This window comes from Salarias fasciatus, chromosome 19, assembly GCF_902148845.1.
Source record: "Salarias fasciatus chromosome 19, fSalaFa1.1, whole genome shotgun sequence".
Classification (NCBI taxonomy): Eukaryota; Metazoa; Chordata; class Actinopteri; order Blenniiformes; family Blenniidae; genus Salarias; species Salarias fasciatus.
Window position 1 is genome coordinate 25,513,258 of NC_043763.1, and position 19,437 is coordinate 25,532,694.

A 19,437-nucleotide genomic window follows, 5' to 3' on the forward strand; every position below is an offset into this window, starting at 1 on the left:
TCACGTTAATAACAGGCGATGAGCGGCAGTGTTTCAACGAACTCTCACTTTATCAAAGTAGTCCGTCAAAAAATATTGTCCCACAGAAACAAAACATGTAAACATGGAGTTCCACAGGGTGTTTGTCCTGGGACTCTTCACATTCTACATGCTTCCTGTAGGGAATATCATCAGGAAACACTCCGTTAACCTCCATGTTATGCAGATGATACACACATCTATGAAGCCAGACGATCCTGATCATCTTGTCAAACTAGAAGTAGACCTGAAAAAGCAGCCTGGAAATGACCACGTTGTGTTTGGCGCTATATGAATAAATGAATGAAGCTGATTTGAACTGAATTGTTCTACAACCGCTACGTGCTTACGTTGTAGCTTTCTGCTGTTGTTGTGACTTTCATTGTTACGTTGTAGCTTCTTGCTGTTGTGTTGTGGTTGTTGCTGCTGTTGTGTTGTGGTTGTTGCTGCTGCGTTGTGTTGTTGGCCCTTCTGGGCCACCGTAAGAAAGTGAGAAATGACTTCCACCTCTGACATGGAGTGAAGTCCTGATGCCGTGTGTTGTTGTGTTGTGTTACTGTGTGTTCATTAGTTGTGTCTGACGTGGCGTTGTGTGTTTCTCTCAGTCATCCGAGGAATCTGTGACGACTACGATCTGGATTTCGCGGCGTTCTACGCCTGCATCGGCCTGTGGAACTGCCTCTTCCTCATCCTGGGAGGCATCTTCAACGTCAGCCTGCTCATGAAGCTCTTCAAGAGGTGCCACACACACACACACACACACACACGCTCACACACACACACACACACACACACACACACGCACACGCACACGCACACGCACACTCAGAGATTGATCTGAATTTAATTGCCTTCATCTCAGTACAATCCACTGTATTGAATCAGTTCTTGAGTTTTGTTTTCTCTCAGAAGAAAAGTGATTTCAATCACTTCCACTCTGCAGTACAGAGTTTCTTAAAAAAAAAAAAACACTTTTAGAGAAAACCTGGTTCGTTTATGTCTGAAAGCTTTTCACACAAATTTAGTTTCACATCTTGTCTTCTGGGTTTTCTTTCTTGGCTCCTTTGGTCCAGTTGATTCAGTCCAAACTGTTTAATCCTACATTTTTGGGACGTACATTCTATTTATATTCTATGTTAACACTCATTTTTTGGTCCTCTGTGTTGAAGTGTGTGCAGTGTTTCTCTATTCTAATCCCAGTACTCCAATAAGTCCATTTTTAAAAATTTGTTTACTAGTTACTAGTTTATTTTTAGATTTACAAGCTTCTCGTGGTGAATCTGCAGACCTGCCAGCACGGCTCATTGCACCTCCATGTTTGAAATGGATTCTTTGAAGAATTCTGTAGATTATCAAGTTAATCAGATTTTCTTTGGAAAAATTATGAAATAACTGGTTGAGATGTCAGAGGAAAAACCTCCAGGTTGGAGTAACTCTCACTCATTTGCATTGTTTTAATGTTTTGGTTTAGTTGATGTATTTTTAAGGCTGTCTGTGTTTTCATGTTTCACTGGAATGAGATTAAGAGAATAAGTGATTACGTCACTCTTTGACTTTAAATTATTAACACAATTTCTTCCTCCTCTAACATCCAGACTATAGAGCATCTTCCCCCTCCTTCTGGAACTCCAGTAGTCACTGTCTTGTTGTGTTGTGTCTTGCAGGTCGACGGAGGAGGTCATCGCCCTCTTCATCTCCATCGCCTTCGTGGTGGACGCTGTCAAAGGCACGGTGAAGAGTACGTCCACACTCCTCTCCTCTCCTGTTCGCTCAGCGGCTTGTTTACGCCGCCGCCGTCTGGCGTCCCGCTCGTGACTCATCGGGCCGCCGCTGCTGCCCAACATGACAGATAAAGTGTGATTTGAGGCTGTGAGAAGGCGACGGCGCTGCAGCGCTCCGTACAATGAGCTGTCATAACGGGGATTATGATTCCGGCGAGCGGCTTCCTGATGATTACGGCTGAACTGAAGACTCGTTTGCTGACTGACAGTCATAAGATCTCCACTAATCATTTAGTGCTTGTAATTAAAAGCTGCAGAGTGGTGTTTTTCCCAATGTTATTGTCCTTCTGTCGAAGAGAAAATGAGCACTCGTTGAAGAACAAACCCCATTTTTTTAATCTGAGTGTGAAGCCTGACAGAATTCCCTCACATTCTCAACTAATGACTCCGGATTATTTCCCATAAAACTCACAAAAGAAATTACAACCGTGAGCCTAATGACTGACTGGTGGGATGAGAACCTGGATTTCTTCACACTGTTTAATCAGTGTTTGCGTTGCTGTGTAGCTTTAGCGTGCTGAATCAATCCTGCGGCGGTTCAAACCCCCTCCTCTCCACCGCTCCTCGTCCCGGCCCTCGGACAGACCAGGCGCCAACCTCCGCTCATAAATCATGAAGATAATGCGGAAGTGCAAAAAATCTGTAATTCCGGAGAAATTCCAGCAGGGGGCGATGATGCTGGTTTCAAAAAGAGCCCCGATCTCATTGGAACCCATTCAAAAATGCCAATTTTCAGAGTGCAAATAAACATATAAAGCGCCCGGTTTCAGAACATATTTTGGTCTCTATCACTAGTTTCTACAACCTGCTGCTTCACCAGACTCTGATTTTCACATAAATCATCTGCTGATTTTATATTACGAGTTACAGTTTTGCATAAATCGCCCTATCACAGTGCCTCCTCTGTCCACGTGATGCGGTCACGTGACGGGCGGGACCAATCACATTTACATCCGGTTTCAAATATTCAATGTGGAGACGTCCTGCTGGACTTGCTTGTCGTCTTCAGAACGTCGGTTGAGAACTCTATGGGTGACGTCACGAAAGGTCTGTCCATTTATTTACTGTCTATGGGACAGACGCTACTCGTCGTTCATGCTGTGGGTTTCATGTCACTCGCAACTTGTTTTAACAGCAAAACGCTGAAATCTTGCAGTGTTTGTTTCCAGACAAGCAGCAGAAGCTGGAATGAAACGTGTCTTGGATGTTTTCACAGAAAACACTCGAAAACAGGATTCAGCAGCCACAGTTAGCCACATGCTAACGGTACTAGCATTTTACGGCGCGTTTGTTAGCATTGAAGCTAATAGATCTTTCAGCTGCACAGTTTCTCACATCTTCCATGTTTATGGATCGAGTTACAGACTTTTATTGTTTTCGTATTGTTCAGTCAGCTCTGGTCATCAGCAGCTATTAAGAGCTAAAGCTTGACTTTCTAACTTTTTTGAAGAAGAAAAACTCATCTTTATGGTTTTACAGTACTGCATGAAAGTCATCATTTTATTTTCTTCAGTACATTTTCAAACAAATTTTATCCTCTTTATTTTAATATTTTGTATTTTTTTGCTTGTTAAATGCTGCAGAGAGCAAAGCATGCTGGGAAAGGAAACCTTTTAGATAGCCAGTAGCCTGATCGAAGCCACAGGAAACACGTCAACGCTTCGTTTTCGTGACGTTTCAAGTGGAAATACATCGTTTTTGTGTCTTCGAGTCAGAAAAGTTTCATTTGTCCGCGGCAACGTTCTGAAACCGAAGTCCGTCTCCACAGGAAGCGCTGGGAACCGTGACGTTCTCTTACCGTTATCAGTCCTCAGATGAGGAGAAGTGGCGCCGCAGCAGTTCTCCAGACCACCGGCAAAGCATGCTGGGAGGCTCTGTTGATAAATGAGGTTACACTGCGACAGGTAATAGAATCACGTGACGTTTGTGTCAGTGGGAGAAGGGGGCGGGGCCTATATCACATCTGCAGTGCGAGCCCGGTGAGGCCGCGGCTTCACGTCCGGCTCGTCCTCGCCAGCTCCTTCCAGCGCCGCCGCCTGAGAATCTGCTGATTAGATTATTTTGTTTTTTGGGATGAGGAGCCGCACATCCAGAAGCAGCCAGAACAGCAGTTCGTCTCCCGTTTTACGGCCCAGCTGATTGGATTCGGTGTGGAGCTGTAACTCACATTTATCTCGCTCAAGTTTCCTCCAATCTGCACAATTTACGGCCTCTGGCGGCCGCGCCGCATTTCACCGCACCGTAAAGCTTTTTCCTTCAATTTATTTAGTCTTTATCCGTATTGGTCACAGCCCGAGCGGCGGTAATAGTTTTTTGATGGCCGTTTGCTGCTGGCTTCAGTCACATTTAAGATCTCATAAAGATTTAAGAGACTTCTATGAAGAAGAAGAGGAAGAGGAAGTGTTTCTCCCAGCTTCATGATCGGCGTCGTCAAATTGTTCAGCCGTATTCATCCTCCATTGATCAGAAGCAACACAAGTTCAACCAGTCCTGAGTAGCATGTCTGGTAACCTTCAGTCTGTGTGAAAACATAAAAACAAGCTTCCATGCAGACGACACTGCGCCGTTTCCTCTTTCAGTGATTTTCATTTGAATTCTCTGAGTTTTTGCTTTTCACAGTCTCAGATCACACTCTGCTGCTCATCTCACAAATGTGTGTTTCTTAGAAAGGTGGCAACATTCAAAAAAAACAAGTTATGTCAAGTTTACTGCTCAGAAGCCTCATTGCCACAAAGCAGTCAGTCTGGTTCAGGGTGTTTTTTATTCAGGATTGGATTATTATGAATTAAGTAATTCAGAATTATATTCGACACTTCTACAGTTTCCTTCAGCAGACGCTTTTGTCCAAAGCGACGTACAACACAAGCAAGAATACAGACATAAGAAAGAAACCATCAGTAAATGCTTCAATTGCTTCAAGTGTGATTGGTCGAGGGAGCTGCCATCAAGTTGCAGAAGAGGAGCCACTACCCCCCCTCTTATTTATTTATTTTTTTGGTCAACTTAGTCAGTGCTACATAAGTGCTGGGTTTTGGATCACCTGACCTATTGTTCCCCAAAGGTGGGGTCAGATTAGTCCCTCGGTGTTCTCTGAACAATTGACTCTTCAATTGTCTCTTAAAGTAGAACGGGACTCGGCAGAACCAGAGTCTGGTAGTTTGTTCCACCATTTGGGAACAGCAGAGGAGAAGAGTCTGGCTGGAGGTTCAGAGCCGAGCTGGACTGGAAGCTCCAGACGTTTCTCACATGCAGAGCGAAGAGGGCGTGAAGGAGAGTAGACCTGGATCAGGGAGTCCAGGTCGGCCGGAGCCGTTCTTGTAAGCGTTTTGTAAGCCAGGAGGAGAGATTTGAATTTGATTCTGGCTGCAACTGGAAGCCAATGAAGGGAGAAGAACAGGGGAGGACCTGAGCTCTGCTGGGCTGGTTGAAGACCAGACCTGCTGCATTCTGGATCCTCTGTAGAGGTTTGACTGGACCTGCAGGGAGACTCGCCAGAAGAGAGTTGCAGTAGTCAATGCGTGACACCACGAGAGCCTGGACCAGAATCTGGGGGGCCTGTTGGGTCAGGAAGGGTCTGACCTTCCTGATGTTGTAGAGGGCATAACGACAAGACCGAGAACCCGAGGCCACGTGACCCTTAAAGGTCAGCTGGTCATCAATCATGACCTCTAGGTTTCTGGCTGAGTTTGTGGCACAAGTAGGCTGGAGTGAAGTTGGACACTGATCTGAGGACAGATGGACAAGCTGGACAGACGGTGAGTTCAGTCTGAGACAGATGTAGCTGAAGGTGGCGTTCCTTCATCCAGGTGGAGATATCAGCCAGACACGCTGATATCCAGCTGAGACTGTCGTGTCATCAGATGGGAAAGAGAGGAAGAGCTGAGTGTCGTCAGCATACAGTGGTAGGAGAAGCCATGAGAGCGAATCACTGCACCAAGTGAGGTGGTGTACAGAGAGAAGAGTAAGGGGCCAAGCACCGACCCCTGAGGGACCCCTGTTGATAGGCCATGTGACCTTGACACCTCCCCTCGCCATGACACTCTGAAGGATCTGCCTGCCAAGATATTCCTGATCTTGGTGTTTTCATGGGAAAAAGCGAAGGATTACCTCCTCTCTCTCACCGGGGTCTGTGAAGCGCTCTGATTGGACGGGGCGGCCGTGACGTCTCCAGGAAGTAAACAGTTTTTCTCGTCTTTCTTTCTGGATTAACTTTGACGCTGCAGCTTTGAAAATGTCCTCGTTGTTTAAGCGCCCGTCGATCCACTCGTTTCATTTTATCAAATTCTTCTAAAACTACTGTTAAATAAATCGTCTCCATACGAGTCGAACCGCGGACTGTGTGCCGCCATCTTGGAATATTGCGTCACCAGAATGAAGTCGCCTCATTAGCAGATAATTCTGATCCAGAGGAGAATAAACCCGAACAAACTTATATCTGAATAAAGTTTTCAGGCATTTCCATGGAGATTTTAGAGCAGAATGAGGCTTTAATAAACGGCATAAAAAGTCCCATGTAAACACACAGAAAGATAGCTAATTACAAATGTCTTTGTTTTGGTACAAACTGTGTGTTAAATAGCTTTATTGATCACAGTGTGCTGACAGGTGACGTCTTCAACCAGGATCTGCTCTTCACTGGGTTTAATGTTGCATCCTGATGACAATCTACATTTTCTTTGTCCTGTCAGTTGTGTTTGAAGGTGTTTTCCTAACAGTGTGTGTGTGTGTGTGTGTGTGTGTGTGTGTGTGTGTGTGTGTGTGTGTGTGTGTGTGTGATTCCAGTCTTTCACAGGTACTACCACTCTCCCACGATGGCCAACAGGAGCATGGCGGACTTCGCCGAGGGCAGTGAGGCGCTGGCGGAGGGGAACCGGAGCGAGGCGGCGGTGGCGGCGGCGGAGCTGGCGCTCACCGCTCTGCCCGAGTCGCTGATCCACTGCACCCGCGAGCGGCCGCTGCTCTGCCTGCTGCTCATGATGGGCACGCTGTGGATGGGCTACACCCTCTACCAGTTCAAGAGGAGGTAGGAGCTCGGGGGGGGTCGGTGGGAATGGAGGAGGAGGAGGAGGAGCAAGGCACTCGGGCAGGGTGGGGATTGGAGCCGCAGTGACGGTTTCCTGGATGGTTTCTCTCTGTTTCTTTCAGCCCCTTCCTTCATGCCAAAGTGAGGGAGGTGCTGTCGGACTGCGCTCTGCCCATCTCCGTGCTGCTCTTCTCCTTCATCGGCTCCTACCTGTTCAGCGACATCAAGCGTGAGTTTCGCCTGACCTTTCACCCGACGTTCCACCAGAGTTTCACATTCACACGGATTTCAGCCGTTTGTTCAGATTTTTCACACATAAGAGAAGCGACATCAGGACTTTACTCATCAAGATGCTTATCAGAAAAACTTAAATTGGTTTAAAATTATCATAATCCCTTTATTGAATTATATTTATACATATATATATATATATATATATATATATATATATATATATATATATATATATATATATATATATATATATATATAATTTATATATAATTGTTACTGATGGATTGAGTGTGCTGTCAGTTGGGAAATTAAAATTCTTTCAAGTGATAAAAAAATGTAAAATTCTCCTCAGAATGATTTTGGGAGCTTATTTCACCGTCAGTGTGTGAAGAGGAGTGTTTCTCTGGAGTGAATCGACATTTTCAGTACAGTCCATAACCTTGAGCTGCTGTTGCTATGCTGGACATCCACACACACACACACACACACACACACACACACACACACACACACAGTGTATTGATTATTTACAGCGGGTTTATGAGTCGCTGAGGAAACGTTTCTTCTGAAGGAAACTTGTTCTTCATCGTGTCTCCGGGCTTCTTCCTCTTCATTCAGAGCTTCTTCTTCTTCCTCGAGATCCTTTAGATCCTGGAGAACCTAGAGAACCTGGAGATCCCAGGTATCCTTGAGGTCCCGGATACCTTGGAGTATCCTCCGGATACGCCGGAGATCAGTGTTTTTTCAGTCCTCCATTGTTTGGCGTCATTTCATCTCATTCATGGTTGCCAAGGCAGCAGCTGTTCTCCAGCGGCGGACGGAAACCCGGCGCCGGCAGCCAGACCCTCAGGCCGCCGGCCAGGTTCCTCCCTCACCTCCAGACAGCAATCCGGCAGATAACGCCGCCGGCGCCGTGTCCTCCTCGGTTTTCCTCCTCGCTGCCAGATGGAGCCGAATGAGCCTCGTCCAGAAGGACGACTGCAGGACGAGCGTAAACCGGAACCGTCGCCGTCTTTGTTCCAGAGTGAAGCGATGAGAGCGAAGAACAGTCCTGGTCCTCCTCAGGGTCTAGAAGAGCCCTGGTCTTAATCAGGGTCTAGAAGAGCCCTGGTCCTCCTCAGGGTCTAGAAGAGCCCTGGTCCTCCTCAGGGTCTAGAAGAGCCCTGGTCCTCCTCAGGGTCTAGAAGAGCCCTGGTCCTAATCAGGGTCTAGAAGAGCCCTGGTCCTAATCAGGGTCTAGAAGAAGCCCTGGTCCTCCTCAGGGTCTAGAAGAGTCCTGGTCCTCCTCAGGGTCTAGAAGAGTCCTGGTCCTCCTCAGGGTCTAGAAGAGCCCTGGTCCTCCTCAGGGTCTAGAAGAGCCCTGGTCCTCCTCAGGGTCTAGAAGAGCCCTGGTCCTCCTCAGGGTCTAGAAGAGCCCTGGTCCTCCTCAGGGTCTAGAAGAGCCCTGGTCCTCCTCAGGGTCTAGAAGAGCCGAGTCGGCTGGACTCCAGTGTGGCTCCAGTCCAAGTTTCAGCCTCTCCCAGTCGAAGCGTCTGGAGATGTTGTTTCTGAGCGGTTAAAGCTTGACGGCTGCTCGAAGGGTGGAAACTCTCAGGAACTGGAGCTCCGTCTCTTCCAGAAGTGGATGTTTGGGTCTTTAACGTTTTCCAGGTCTGGTTTTCCAGGAAACCTTCACTGGAACCTTCTGTTTCTCTTCCAGTTCCGGTGTTTCAAGTCCACAACCGGCCGATCTTCAACGTGGCCCCGTTCGAGCGCCTGTCGGCCATGAACGTGGTCAGCGCCATGGGTCTGGGCTTCCTCCTGGCCCTCCTCATCTTCATCGATCAGAACATCGTGGTCTCGCTCACCAACGCGCCGGAGAACAGGTAAACGCAGCCGCCGTCGCCGTGAGTGATCAGCTGACGGCGTTTGAGTCGAGACTCTTGACTTTCTGCTCAGATGGGCTCAAAGGTTTTTCTCCTCGTTCCTTCTTTTAACCCGACGTTCTGAGTGTCGCTGGACTCAGAGACTGATCCTCCGGTTTGATCCGTCGCTCTGGATGATCTTCAGTTTCTGAAGTCGCTCGTCTGTCGACTTCGTCCTCAGCGGTGACGCCATTCAGACCTGGATCCAGAACGGAACTGTGGACCTGCAGGGTGAACTGCAGACCTCCACTCTGAGCAGCCTCCGTCTGCTCGGCAGGTCACGGGGTCAGAGTCCTGACGTGAGTCAGCCGGTCTGGAGGTCGAGGCTCTGAAGGAGCCAGGACCAGCAGGGGAGCCTCCACTCTGCATCGGACCGGCCAATTTAGAGCCATCAGCCCCGCCCGGGCGCCGATCCATCAGGATGAGATTTGAGGATTAATTGGATCTAAAGTCTGAGACTGAAACTGCTGGAATTTTAAAGTAGGAAGTTTTTCTGCCTTTTAAATCTTTGATTTGATTCATCTCTGAGAGAGAGAGAGAGAGAGAGAGAGAGAGAGAGAGAGACAGAAAGAGAGAGAGAAAACCTTGTGGCTTTTTGTCTTGCAGCTTTGCAGTTTTTACTTTCTGAGGTGTTTTTGAGGATTTCTGCCACTTTAAAGCTCAGACTGTGACGTTTCTGCGTGTTTTAAATCTTCCGCACATCGGTGGAAATATTTCACCACTACTTCAATTTCATTTTTCATTTTCTACCTTAGACAGATTGGAAACATTTCCCCACATCTATTCTGTTCTACTGAACACCCCGAAACATTATTAGAATATTTCTTAAATTCAGATTTTTCTTTTCCTTTTTATCAATCAAAAGGAAAAATTTCCACGCTTTAAATCCACCCCTGGGAACCTTCTGATTTTTATGTTAGTGATGTTTAAAATGGGAACAGAAGAGGTGAAGTGGTTTGCACTCTTCCCTCACAGTGTGAGGATCCCCGGTTTGAGCCCGGGAGGCTCATTGATGACGTTAAGCTGAACGTTTGGTCCTCCGGGGCTTCGTGGAGCAGAAGCCCGACGATGGGCGACTGAGGAGCTGCAGTCTGAACTGGAGCTGGCCGTTCTGCCGGACAGGAAGTGGGATGCAGAGCGAGGCGCCGGCGCTCAGATTTATACACCGCGGATCAGATTTACGGCGTCTTGTGGCTCAAGGGCACGTCGACCGAGCACACACACCGTGATCGGTACGACCGGAGTCCTGCAAGATGGCTTCATATAGGCTGCGGGAGAGGAAACACACACACACACACACACACACACACACACACACTGCAGACCTGCAGTGATCCTTCACTAACGCGAGCAGGAGAGGTCACTGCGGTTCGGCTAAAGGTCGCAGCCTGGCGTGTTTCCAGGCTGGAGCGGCGTCTCGTCGTCCACAAAGTGATGGAAACACGACGGGAGGAAAACAGCGACGGAATCTTCTCAGAGGAAGCTGAGTGTGTGTGTGTGTGTGTGTGTGTGTGTGTGTGTGTGTGTGTGTGTGTGTTGTACATACTGAATAGTGAGGATCAGAATGCGTTTTAAACCAACAGACTGAGGACATTTTGCTGCTCCCTCAGACCTTGAAGGTCAAGACTTGATTTTTGGGTTGGGGTTGGGTTTAGGTTAGAATTAGGTTTATGGAATGGGGTAGGGGTTTATTTTTGATGGTGAGGTGAGGGTAAGCGGGGTTTTTTCCCTCCATTTCTTGTGGTTTTAGCTATGTTTCCTCATTTTTCTTGTAGGCTACCTTCATTTGAACCGAGTGAGGAGTCGTTCTGGACAGTCCTGTGCTGCGGAGCAATAAGAAACATACGTTTAATGTTTATTCACGTTTCATGTTGTGAAGGCTTCATGTAGCCGCTGCAGAGGGACTGAAGTGGCTCCAGAGCCGCAGGTTGAACACCGCTGTTCTAGAAGTACAAACGTGTGTGTGTGTGTGTATCCCTTCAGTCTGAGTGTATAATTGAAGTTGCAGCTTCCTCCCTGGTGTCTTGCAGTCTGATGATGGCCCCTCTCTCTCTCTGTCTCTCTCTCTCTCTCTCTCTCTCTCTCTCTCTCTCTCTCTCTCTCTCTCTCTCTCTCTCTCTGCCCCCCCCAGGCTGCTGAAGGGGACGGCCTACCACTGGGACCTGATGCTCTCCGGCCTCATCAACATCCTGATGTCGGTGCTGGGGTTGCCCTGGATGCACGCCGCCTTCCCTCACTCCACCCTGCATGTGCGCCAGCTGGCGTTCGTGGAGCAGCGCGTGGAGGGGGGGCACCTCTACGAGACGTGAGTTACCCGCCCGCCGCCGCCGCTAATCAGCCGCTCAATTAAAGGTCTTCTTCAGAGCCTGTAATTTGGAGCGGCGGGCCGCTGGATCCGGCTCGGCGCTGATTGCATGATTGCCGTGTCGACATCCACCCCTCCCCCCGGGGGCGGAGGTGAAGGGGGGGTTCCGAGATGAGAGGATGAAGTTCATCCTCCAGCCGCGCACGTTCATCCACCACTACAGTCTGCGAGTGTTCGGGGCGACCGGGGGAGTCGAGGGCCGGTTAATTCCAGCTGTTCGCTGAGGAAAAGTGTGCAGGTTGGAGTTTTTAATGCATTTAACAAATCAAATCCTCAAACTCCTGCATCTGGAAGGAAAAATGCTTTAAAGCAGTCGGGTTCATGGCTTTTTTCCTAAAGTGGGAAAATATTTATGACTCAACAAGAGCAGACAGTCAAACGTCAAACGTTTATTTCAAGTGTGACAGAAAAGCAGAAAGACTTGCAGGTAAAATGAGGAAATGAAGGAAATCCTCAACAGGAAGTGCTTTAAAACATTTACAGAATGAGAGAGAATTAAAAAAACAAAAAACACTTTCTAAATAACTAAAACACAGTTTCATTATTAGTAAGAGAAAAGCATGCTGGGAAAAAAAACCCAGGTCCTCCCTCAGGTTTATTGGATCAACTCCAGAAGTTGATCCAGTTTTAAAATGTCTCCTGGTTTTCGGACTTGGCGGTCTGTGGAACTCAGAGCTGCTTTCATCCCGTTTACTCAACACTTCGAGTGGAGGCAGCGGCTGTGTTTTCGTTCAGAGAAGGTTCCCGTTCGCACGCCGACGTTCTGAACGTTTCCCACGTTTCCATGGAGACGGAGTCAGACTTGTTTTCGGTGACTCTGACCTCCGTTGTCATGGAAACGAACAACCAAAACGCGATGAGGGTTTTTCCGTTTTCACTTGGAAAACATCGCAGATAAGTCGAACAGAACTGATTTTATACTTTATTATTTATGAACTTTATTCTTCCAGTGGCAGATATTGTAGTTAAATATAGTAAACTTCTTGTTGAAGTACTTGGTACTTTTTTCTGACAGTGTTACTTTCAAGTATTGAACCTTAAAATAAACAAGGACTGAATAAATACTATAAAACACCTCCTCCCCCTCTTCACCCTCCCCCTCTCATCCTCTCACCTCTTCATCCTCCCCCTCTTCATCCTCTCACCTCTTCATCCTCTCACCTCTTCATCCTCTCACCTCCTCCTCCTCTCCTCCCAGTGTCGATAAAAGCATCAATCAATAATCAGGAGTTCACTAAAAATCAACCTGTAATTTGACCCCTGAAGTGAACCCGACCTCCTCCTTAACCTCCACACACACACACACACACACACACACACACACACACACACACACGTCTCCAGCTCTCCTCTCTCCGTTACTTTCTTCCTTGTTGCTTCTTGTAAATTGAATCAAATGAAAGAAGCAGGATCTGTTCGGCTCCTCCGGACTCTCCTCGGCTGAAGAGGGGTTTTCCAGGTTTTTGTTTTTTTAAATCCTCCGTTCTGGCTGGAAAAACATCTTGTGAGTGGGATTTGTGAAAACAGACTGTGCCGTCTGATCGTTCAGTGTCAGAACAGTCGTGATATTTTCTGAGAAAGAAAAGTGAACAAATCAGCTTGAACTCCAGCTCCACTCTTTAAGATTCTGTTGTCCTTGTTATAATGACAAGACAGATGTTGTGTTCCTCTGGCGAACAGGAAGGTTTGATTGCAGACATCAGTCGAGCCGTTTCTTTGTCCATCAGCTTCGGTGAATTCTGCATTTTTCAAATGGAAAATGTGTTTCAACACTGATAAGCAAATCCGACAGAACGGACCGTCTGTTGCATTGTGTGGAACAATCGTGGCCTTTCCATGATCCATTCATACCTGCGTCTTATTGTGTGTGTGTGTGTGTGTGTGTGTCAGGATCGTCCAGGTGAAGGAGACCCGTCTGACGTCTCTGGCTGCCAACATCTTCATCGGCGTGTCGGTGCTGCTGCTGCCCGTCCCGCTGCAGTGGATCCCCAAGCCCGTCCTGTACGGCCTCTTCCTCTACATCGCCCTCACCTCCATCGACGGCAACCAGATGTGCGACCGCATGGCTCTCCTGCTGAAGGAGCAGGTGAGGGGCTGACGGTGTGTGTGTGTGTGTGTGTGTGTGTGCATCTCACACCAACAGCAGTGCAAAGAGCTCAGTCTGTCATGTCCACACTTCAGCATGTGTCACATGACAGGGAATCGAACCTGCAGCCTTAACACTGAGACATAACCCACTACCAACCCGCATGCTGGTGTGCGTGCATGAGAGAGAGAGAGAGAGAGAGAGAGAGAGAGAGACAGAGAGAGAGAGAGAGTGTGTGTGTGTGTCTGTGCATGTGCATGCATTTTTGTTCGTGTACATTTGTTTACAGGCGTCGGTCAGTGTGCACGTGAGTTTATGTGTGTGTGTATCTGCGTATGTGTGCACATAAGCGTGTGTGCACACGTTTTTGTTATTTATGTGCTTTCATTTGTGTGTGTATGGATGCATTTCTGTTCGTGCATGCTTGCTTGCTTGTGTGTGTGTGTGTGTGTGTGTGTGTGTGTGTGTGTGTGTGTGTGTGTGTGTGTGTGTGTGTGTGTGTGTGTGTGTGTGTGTGTGTCCGCTGTGCAGATCCGTTTAGTTCTCTGCTGCTGGAGGTTCAGTTTTGTTAAAATACTGATTTTATTTTTCCAGACTGGATTTCAGCCTCGGAGAGTCTCAGGTTCTCAGATTAGATTTTATTCCATCAGAATTTCTTCTCATGTGTCCGATTTAACCTTCGCTGAGGAAGAGCGAGTCGGTCGGGCTCCTCCTCACCCAGCAGCGCCTCCAGGTGGCCGTGTGAGGAAATGACACAATTGATTGGTTTACAAATTAACTTTCTGTTGTTTTTGTCTCTATTTTTATTCACTTCATCACTTTATTTGGAAATACACATAAATCCAGTGGTTTTTGAGAAAAATTTGCACCAGCAGTATTTTTGTGTGTATTACAGCTGAAGCCAGTACTGCTGGATCTGGATTCACTTTTTATTTATTTATGTATTTATTTTTTACGCTCTCACAGTGAATCAATAAAAAAATGTTTAATCATTTAAATAATTGAGAAAATTACATCTTAACACTGATTTTGTCTATTTTTTTAAGCTTAGATTTAAATGGAAGGTCAAGAAAGTCTTGAATTATTTCAGTGTGTGTGTAACATATGTGGACATTTTTAAATAATTCCATGGGAACTTTCAGCTGTAACTCCAGTTCAGATGAACCCAGCGGTGCTGTGCAGCATCCGGCTCCTTCCAGTGTTTCTTTAATTCTGTTACTGAACAGTTTCCCCTCAGATCGAAGTCCTGGAGCCGCAGCGAGCAGCCGGCCGGGCGCAGCTTTAAAATAACACCTGCAGTGTGCGTCTTATATCACACGCTTCACGTTCTCACCGGAGAACCTCCGACGCTATAAATACAGCCGGCGTTCTCCTCACAGCGAGGCCTCGGCGTTATTTATGACGTGGAGGCCGCGGCGTCGGCCGCCGGCTGCCCTGACTCATTTCTTTCAGACTGCAGGAGAGCTGCGGGGGGGGGGGGGTGGAGATTGTATTTTAATCTGTCCTGATCCTCTCACCTCGTGCAGACGTCTTACCCGCCCACCCACTACATCCGCAAAGTGCCCCAGAGGAAGATCCACTACTTCACCTTCCTGCAGATGATGCAGCTGCTGGTGCTGTGCACGTTCGGCATGTACCCCATCCCGTACATGAAGATGATCTTCCCTCTGGTCATGATCCTCCTAATCCCCATCAGGTACGGCTGCAGACAATTTGTCCCGCAAGACGGTTTTTTTCTCCAGCGCTTGAAAGCAGGGTGACTTTCAGGGCAGCACACGTGACGAGCGCCGCTTCTGCTGTCAGTCTGTCCGGAATGTACCCCAAATCTGCCCTGAACCTGCCCTAAATCTGCCCCAAATCTGCCCTGAACCTGGCCTAAATCTGCCCCAAATCTGCCCTGAACCTGCCCTAAATCTGCCCTGAACCTGCCCTAAATCTGCCCTGAATCTGACCAAAATCTGCCCTGAATGTAGCCCCAAACTAATCTGAATCTGCTCCAAATCTGCTCTGAATCTGCCCCAAAACTATCCTGAATCTACCCCGAATCTAATCTGATCCAAAATCTAATCTGAATCTTCCCTGAATAGAAACACGCTCCTGCTCCACTCGGAATCCACACAGATTCCAGTTTTGTTACATGAATCAGATCGACTTTAAATGAATAAAACTTCAAAAGACACTGAAGCAACACGAATATGAAATAATGGAATAAAACACGGTTAGACGAAGTGACGAAAACGAAGATGCTGAAGTCGTCTGTAAACGTTATGTCATGTTTCCATGACGACCGAGCAGGATGACACTGGCAGCATCGTTTCCCTGACATGAATGTGACAACAATGGACGCGCCATGTTTCCATGACGATGATGGGAGCTCCATGTTTCCATGACGATGGAGCGTGACGACACTGGGAAACATCATGAATTTGATATTTTCAAAGTTCTGTCAGCAGAACAAATGGAGTCCTTCTCCACACTCATCATCAGTCAATCAAACACTACGACCACACCGAGCCTCCAGGAAAACACTCATTCCATCGACTTCAGCAGTTAGAAACACTTTCAGGGCTGCAGTTTGTGTTGCAATTCACTTTTTTAAACATTAAAATGACAGATTTTAACATGATTCACTGCGTGGATCAGCAGATCCCCTGAACGACCCTGCAGTTGAACCCACACAGCAGAACGATGGCGCCCGTCCTCTCTCTGCGTTTCTCTCTCCGGCTCGGGCTTCAGCGGAGCGGAGTTTCTGCTTCCTCGTGTTTTCAGTGACTTTTCTTGTTTTTACATGAAGCGTGAATAAAGATCTTCTCTGTGTTTAGGAACAACGTGCTTCCTCATATCATTGAGGCCAAATACCTGGACATCATGGATGCCCAGCACATGTAGCGACGGGACTGCAGCTCCGGATCCACACGAAGACGTCTGGAATCGAAAAGAATTATAATTTAAAAAACGACGTGAGGATGAACAAAAAAAACATATTTTTCAATGCAAAACTGTGCGGAAGCAAAAAGAAGAAATAGCGACTGTTTTGATTTTTGTATCCCGATGAGAACTTTGTTCAAGGTGAAGCACTGGAAACGCGGCGACTCGTCTGGCGAGGAAGCCCGCGGAGAGCTGCGGGAACTGATAGCATCTCTCTGAGGAACCCGACCGTCCGGAACGCCGCTCCGCCTCCTCCACCTCCGTTTGGCACGCCCCACCTCCCCCTCTGGACCGGCGGCGCCGCGCCGCGCCGCGCCGCGCCGCGCCACGCACGGCCCGCGCTCAGCACGGCGCTGCGTTCAGGCGCGCGGGAAATGGGAAAGTCACGCAGATAGAATCGTGTTTGACGCTAACGTAGCGCCGTGTTCAGCTGCCCAGTGGCAATACCCGCTAACTTCCTCTCAGATGTTTGGGTCGCTGCACTGAAACACTGCAGCAGTGCTTTGCTCTCTTCACCTCTTCATCTTCGGTGCACAGGACGCATTGCTGTTTGTAATCATTCAGATTTAGGTTATTTCTTTATTGTTTTAATGAAGAAAAAAAACTACAGCATTCCCATAAATGAAATCGCTCATGTACACAGTACTGCTCAGTAATTCCACTTTCCCACGGGGAAGTTTCTAGTTCCAGAGAGCTCAGGTGGATTATTCCCACCATCCTGGACTTTCCCGTTTCCCAGTCGCTCCTGAAGGCAGCACGGGCGGTGTGTGTGATCAGCCCGCCTCCAGAGAGACGCGCCGGTGTTGTGCCGAGGTACTTACCCCCGACAGGAAGTGTATCCCCTGAAATAATTTGTACCCCCCTGTAACTTAGGGAAGAAGTGAGCCAGGCCTCTGAAACTCTCCAATATCATCAGTCTCAAACAGAAATGATCAAAAAATAAACTTCATGATGGCAGTTTATGATTTGACCATTTTCAGGGGGGGATACAGGCTTTTCAGGCTAAATATGGTCTCTAAATAGAGCAATGTACTAAATGGATCAGTGATGATATTCTTGTCATTATTGTTATTATTATTATCATTGGGCTGGACTTTCTCTCAAAAAAAAAGTTTTGAAGTTGGTGTTTGGATGCAGGGCCGGCTGTAGGCTCTCGCTCGGGGCGCTTGTGTCGGGCTCGCCTCGGGCGCCTGAGAAGCCCGGGCCGGCCCGTGTTTTTATTTTGAAAGTGTGGATAGATCTTCTGGATGATCGTAAATAACAGTAGAAGGCTAATATAAGAAAAATTATCCTAAAGAGCTATCAAAACTCAACATATGAGCAAGGTATGAAGAGAGAGAGAGAGAGAGAGAGAGAGCAATACTTATGAAGACGACTGATTCTTTGGCAGATCAGTTTCTTATGGCGCTACACAGTGTGATAAAGGACGAAAGCTGGAAAAACTAAGCATTTCAAACGATGGACTTGTTCATATTGATATATTAATTATGTACAATGAAAAATAAGCAGCACAGGAAAACGGTAACTCTCACTACAGCCACACAACAATCTGCATGATAGTACTTGTCATTGTTAGTGAACAGGGGATACACTTTCTATCGGGGGTAAGTACCTTGGCACAACACCGGCGCTAACACACCCGGCACCCGGCCGGGCCTGGTCCGCCGCGTCCCGGCCGCCGTCCAGCAGGTCTTCACCGTTCTGTACGTCCGTCATCGTGCAGTGTTCCAGTCCGTCCCATCCTGCACCTTCTCGCTGTGACTCCCTCTTTTCTACGAAGGACTTCAGTCTCTCAGTCATTCCAGCAAATGTCAGTGTTCATTAGAAAAGAGGAAGCGGCGTGCATGTGTGTGTGTGTGAGCGTGCGTGAGTGTGTGTGCGTGTGTGTGTGTGTCATGGACACAGTTTTGATCTGTCCCTTGTCTCGCTTTCTGCCATCTCTTTAGAAAACCTGGTTTTCATGGTGGAATTGAAGTGCTCAGATGAATTAAACCACATTCCACGGGTATATATTCTATGTGATTATCTAGAACGACAGCACAAACCAAACATAGTGAAGTCTTTATCAAATGATGAATATATTAGAATATATTATGGCAATATATGGAAAAAGGATATAGGTGAAATTGAAATAGAATATTTATTTATCATAATGACAGTTTTATCTTTTGAGTACCAGATGATAATTTTGTGTGTTTTCCCCGTTTCCTGGAAGAGACTCTGATAATTCCGTCTGTTTGACATTCCACAGTTGGTGTTTTTCTTGTGTTTTGAGTGTGTCGAGTCCATCCGGCTTCACTGCAGTGTTTCCACGTCCGAGTCCGTCCTGCTCCGTCCTGCTCCGTCCCAGTCCCTCACCGTTCTGGTGCATTGCTAAACAACACACACACACGAAAAGTTGGGTTGAAGGTTTTAAAAAAAATCAGTTCTTTGCGAAATGCATCCTTTTCGTTGGCGTTTCCTGCGGGAGCAGAGGGTTGAAGAGACCCGGTCTTGTTTTCTATCTCGATGTTTTGACGATTAGATCAGTGCTTGCAAACGTTGTCCTGTAATGATCCAGAGGTCTGGAGAGGTTGTTCTTGTTATTCAGATTTCTAAGCACCGGTGAGCTCGAAGCATGTCTCACCTGGTTTTTTGATACGATGCGATGCCAGTGGACATGTATCCTACACCAGTAGCAAGTCGACTCCTCATTAAAGCGAATGCAACGCTCAATATTCAGCAATACTGTGTATAAAACAGACCGGCGAGACCGGGCGGAGCCCCGAGCCGCAGAACCCACCGACAGGCCGGCTGTGTTTTTAAAGGCAGCAGATTTTCACTTCATCACTCTATGATACAAAGAAAAAACAAAACAAAACAAAACAAAAAAAACTGCTTTGTGCTGATTCAGTTATTGCCTGAACTGGAGGCTTTATTAGTGCTTTAAGGGGCCCATATCACAGCTGTGTGTGTGTGTGTGTGTGTGTGTGTGTGTGTGTGTGTGTGTGTGTGTGTGTGTGTGTGTGTGTGTGTGTGTGTGTGTGTTCCTCCCCTCCTCTGCCTCACTCCAGGTTATTTTTTGCGGCTGTTGGTTTGCCCTCGGTTTTGTCTTGCAG

General features: G+C 47.4%; 1 protein-coding gene across 2 annotated transcripts in view; it reads left to right on the top strand.

The window, feature by feature from the left end:
- The window catches only part of slc4a11 (solute carrier family 4 member 11), a 95,939-nt gene extending 76,757 nt beyond the window's left edge, over positions 1 to 19,182 (top strand). For both annotated transcript variants that reach the window (XM_030116261.1, XM_030116262.1), the window contains 9 exons: positions 624 to 756; positions 1,683 to 1,756; positions 6,582 to 6,822; positions 6,945 to 7,051; positions 8,756 to 8,921; positions 11,092 to 11,265; positions 13,216 to 13,411; positions 14,938 to 15,107; positions 16,234 to 19,182. In XM_030116261.1, the coding sequence (XP_029972121.1) occupies positions 624 to 756; positions 1,683 to 1,756; positions 6,582 to 6,822; positions 6,945 to 7,051; positions 8,756 to 8,921; positions 11,092 to 11,265; positions 13,216 to 13,411; positions 14,938 to 15,107; positions 16,234 to 16,300 (1,328 nt within the window). In that variant the 3' untranslated portion in view covers positions 16,301 to 19,182. The remainder of the gene's footprint in view (positions 1 to 623; positions 757 to 1,682; positions 1,757 to 6,581; positions 6,823 to 6,944; positions 7,052 to 8,755; positions 8,922 to 11,091; positions 11,266 to 13,215; positions 13,412 to 14,937; positions 15,108 to 16,233) is intronic.
- Positions 19,183 to 19,437: the final 255 nt, after the last annotated feature.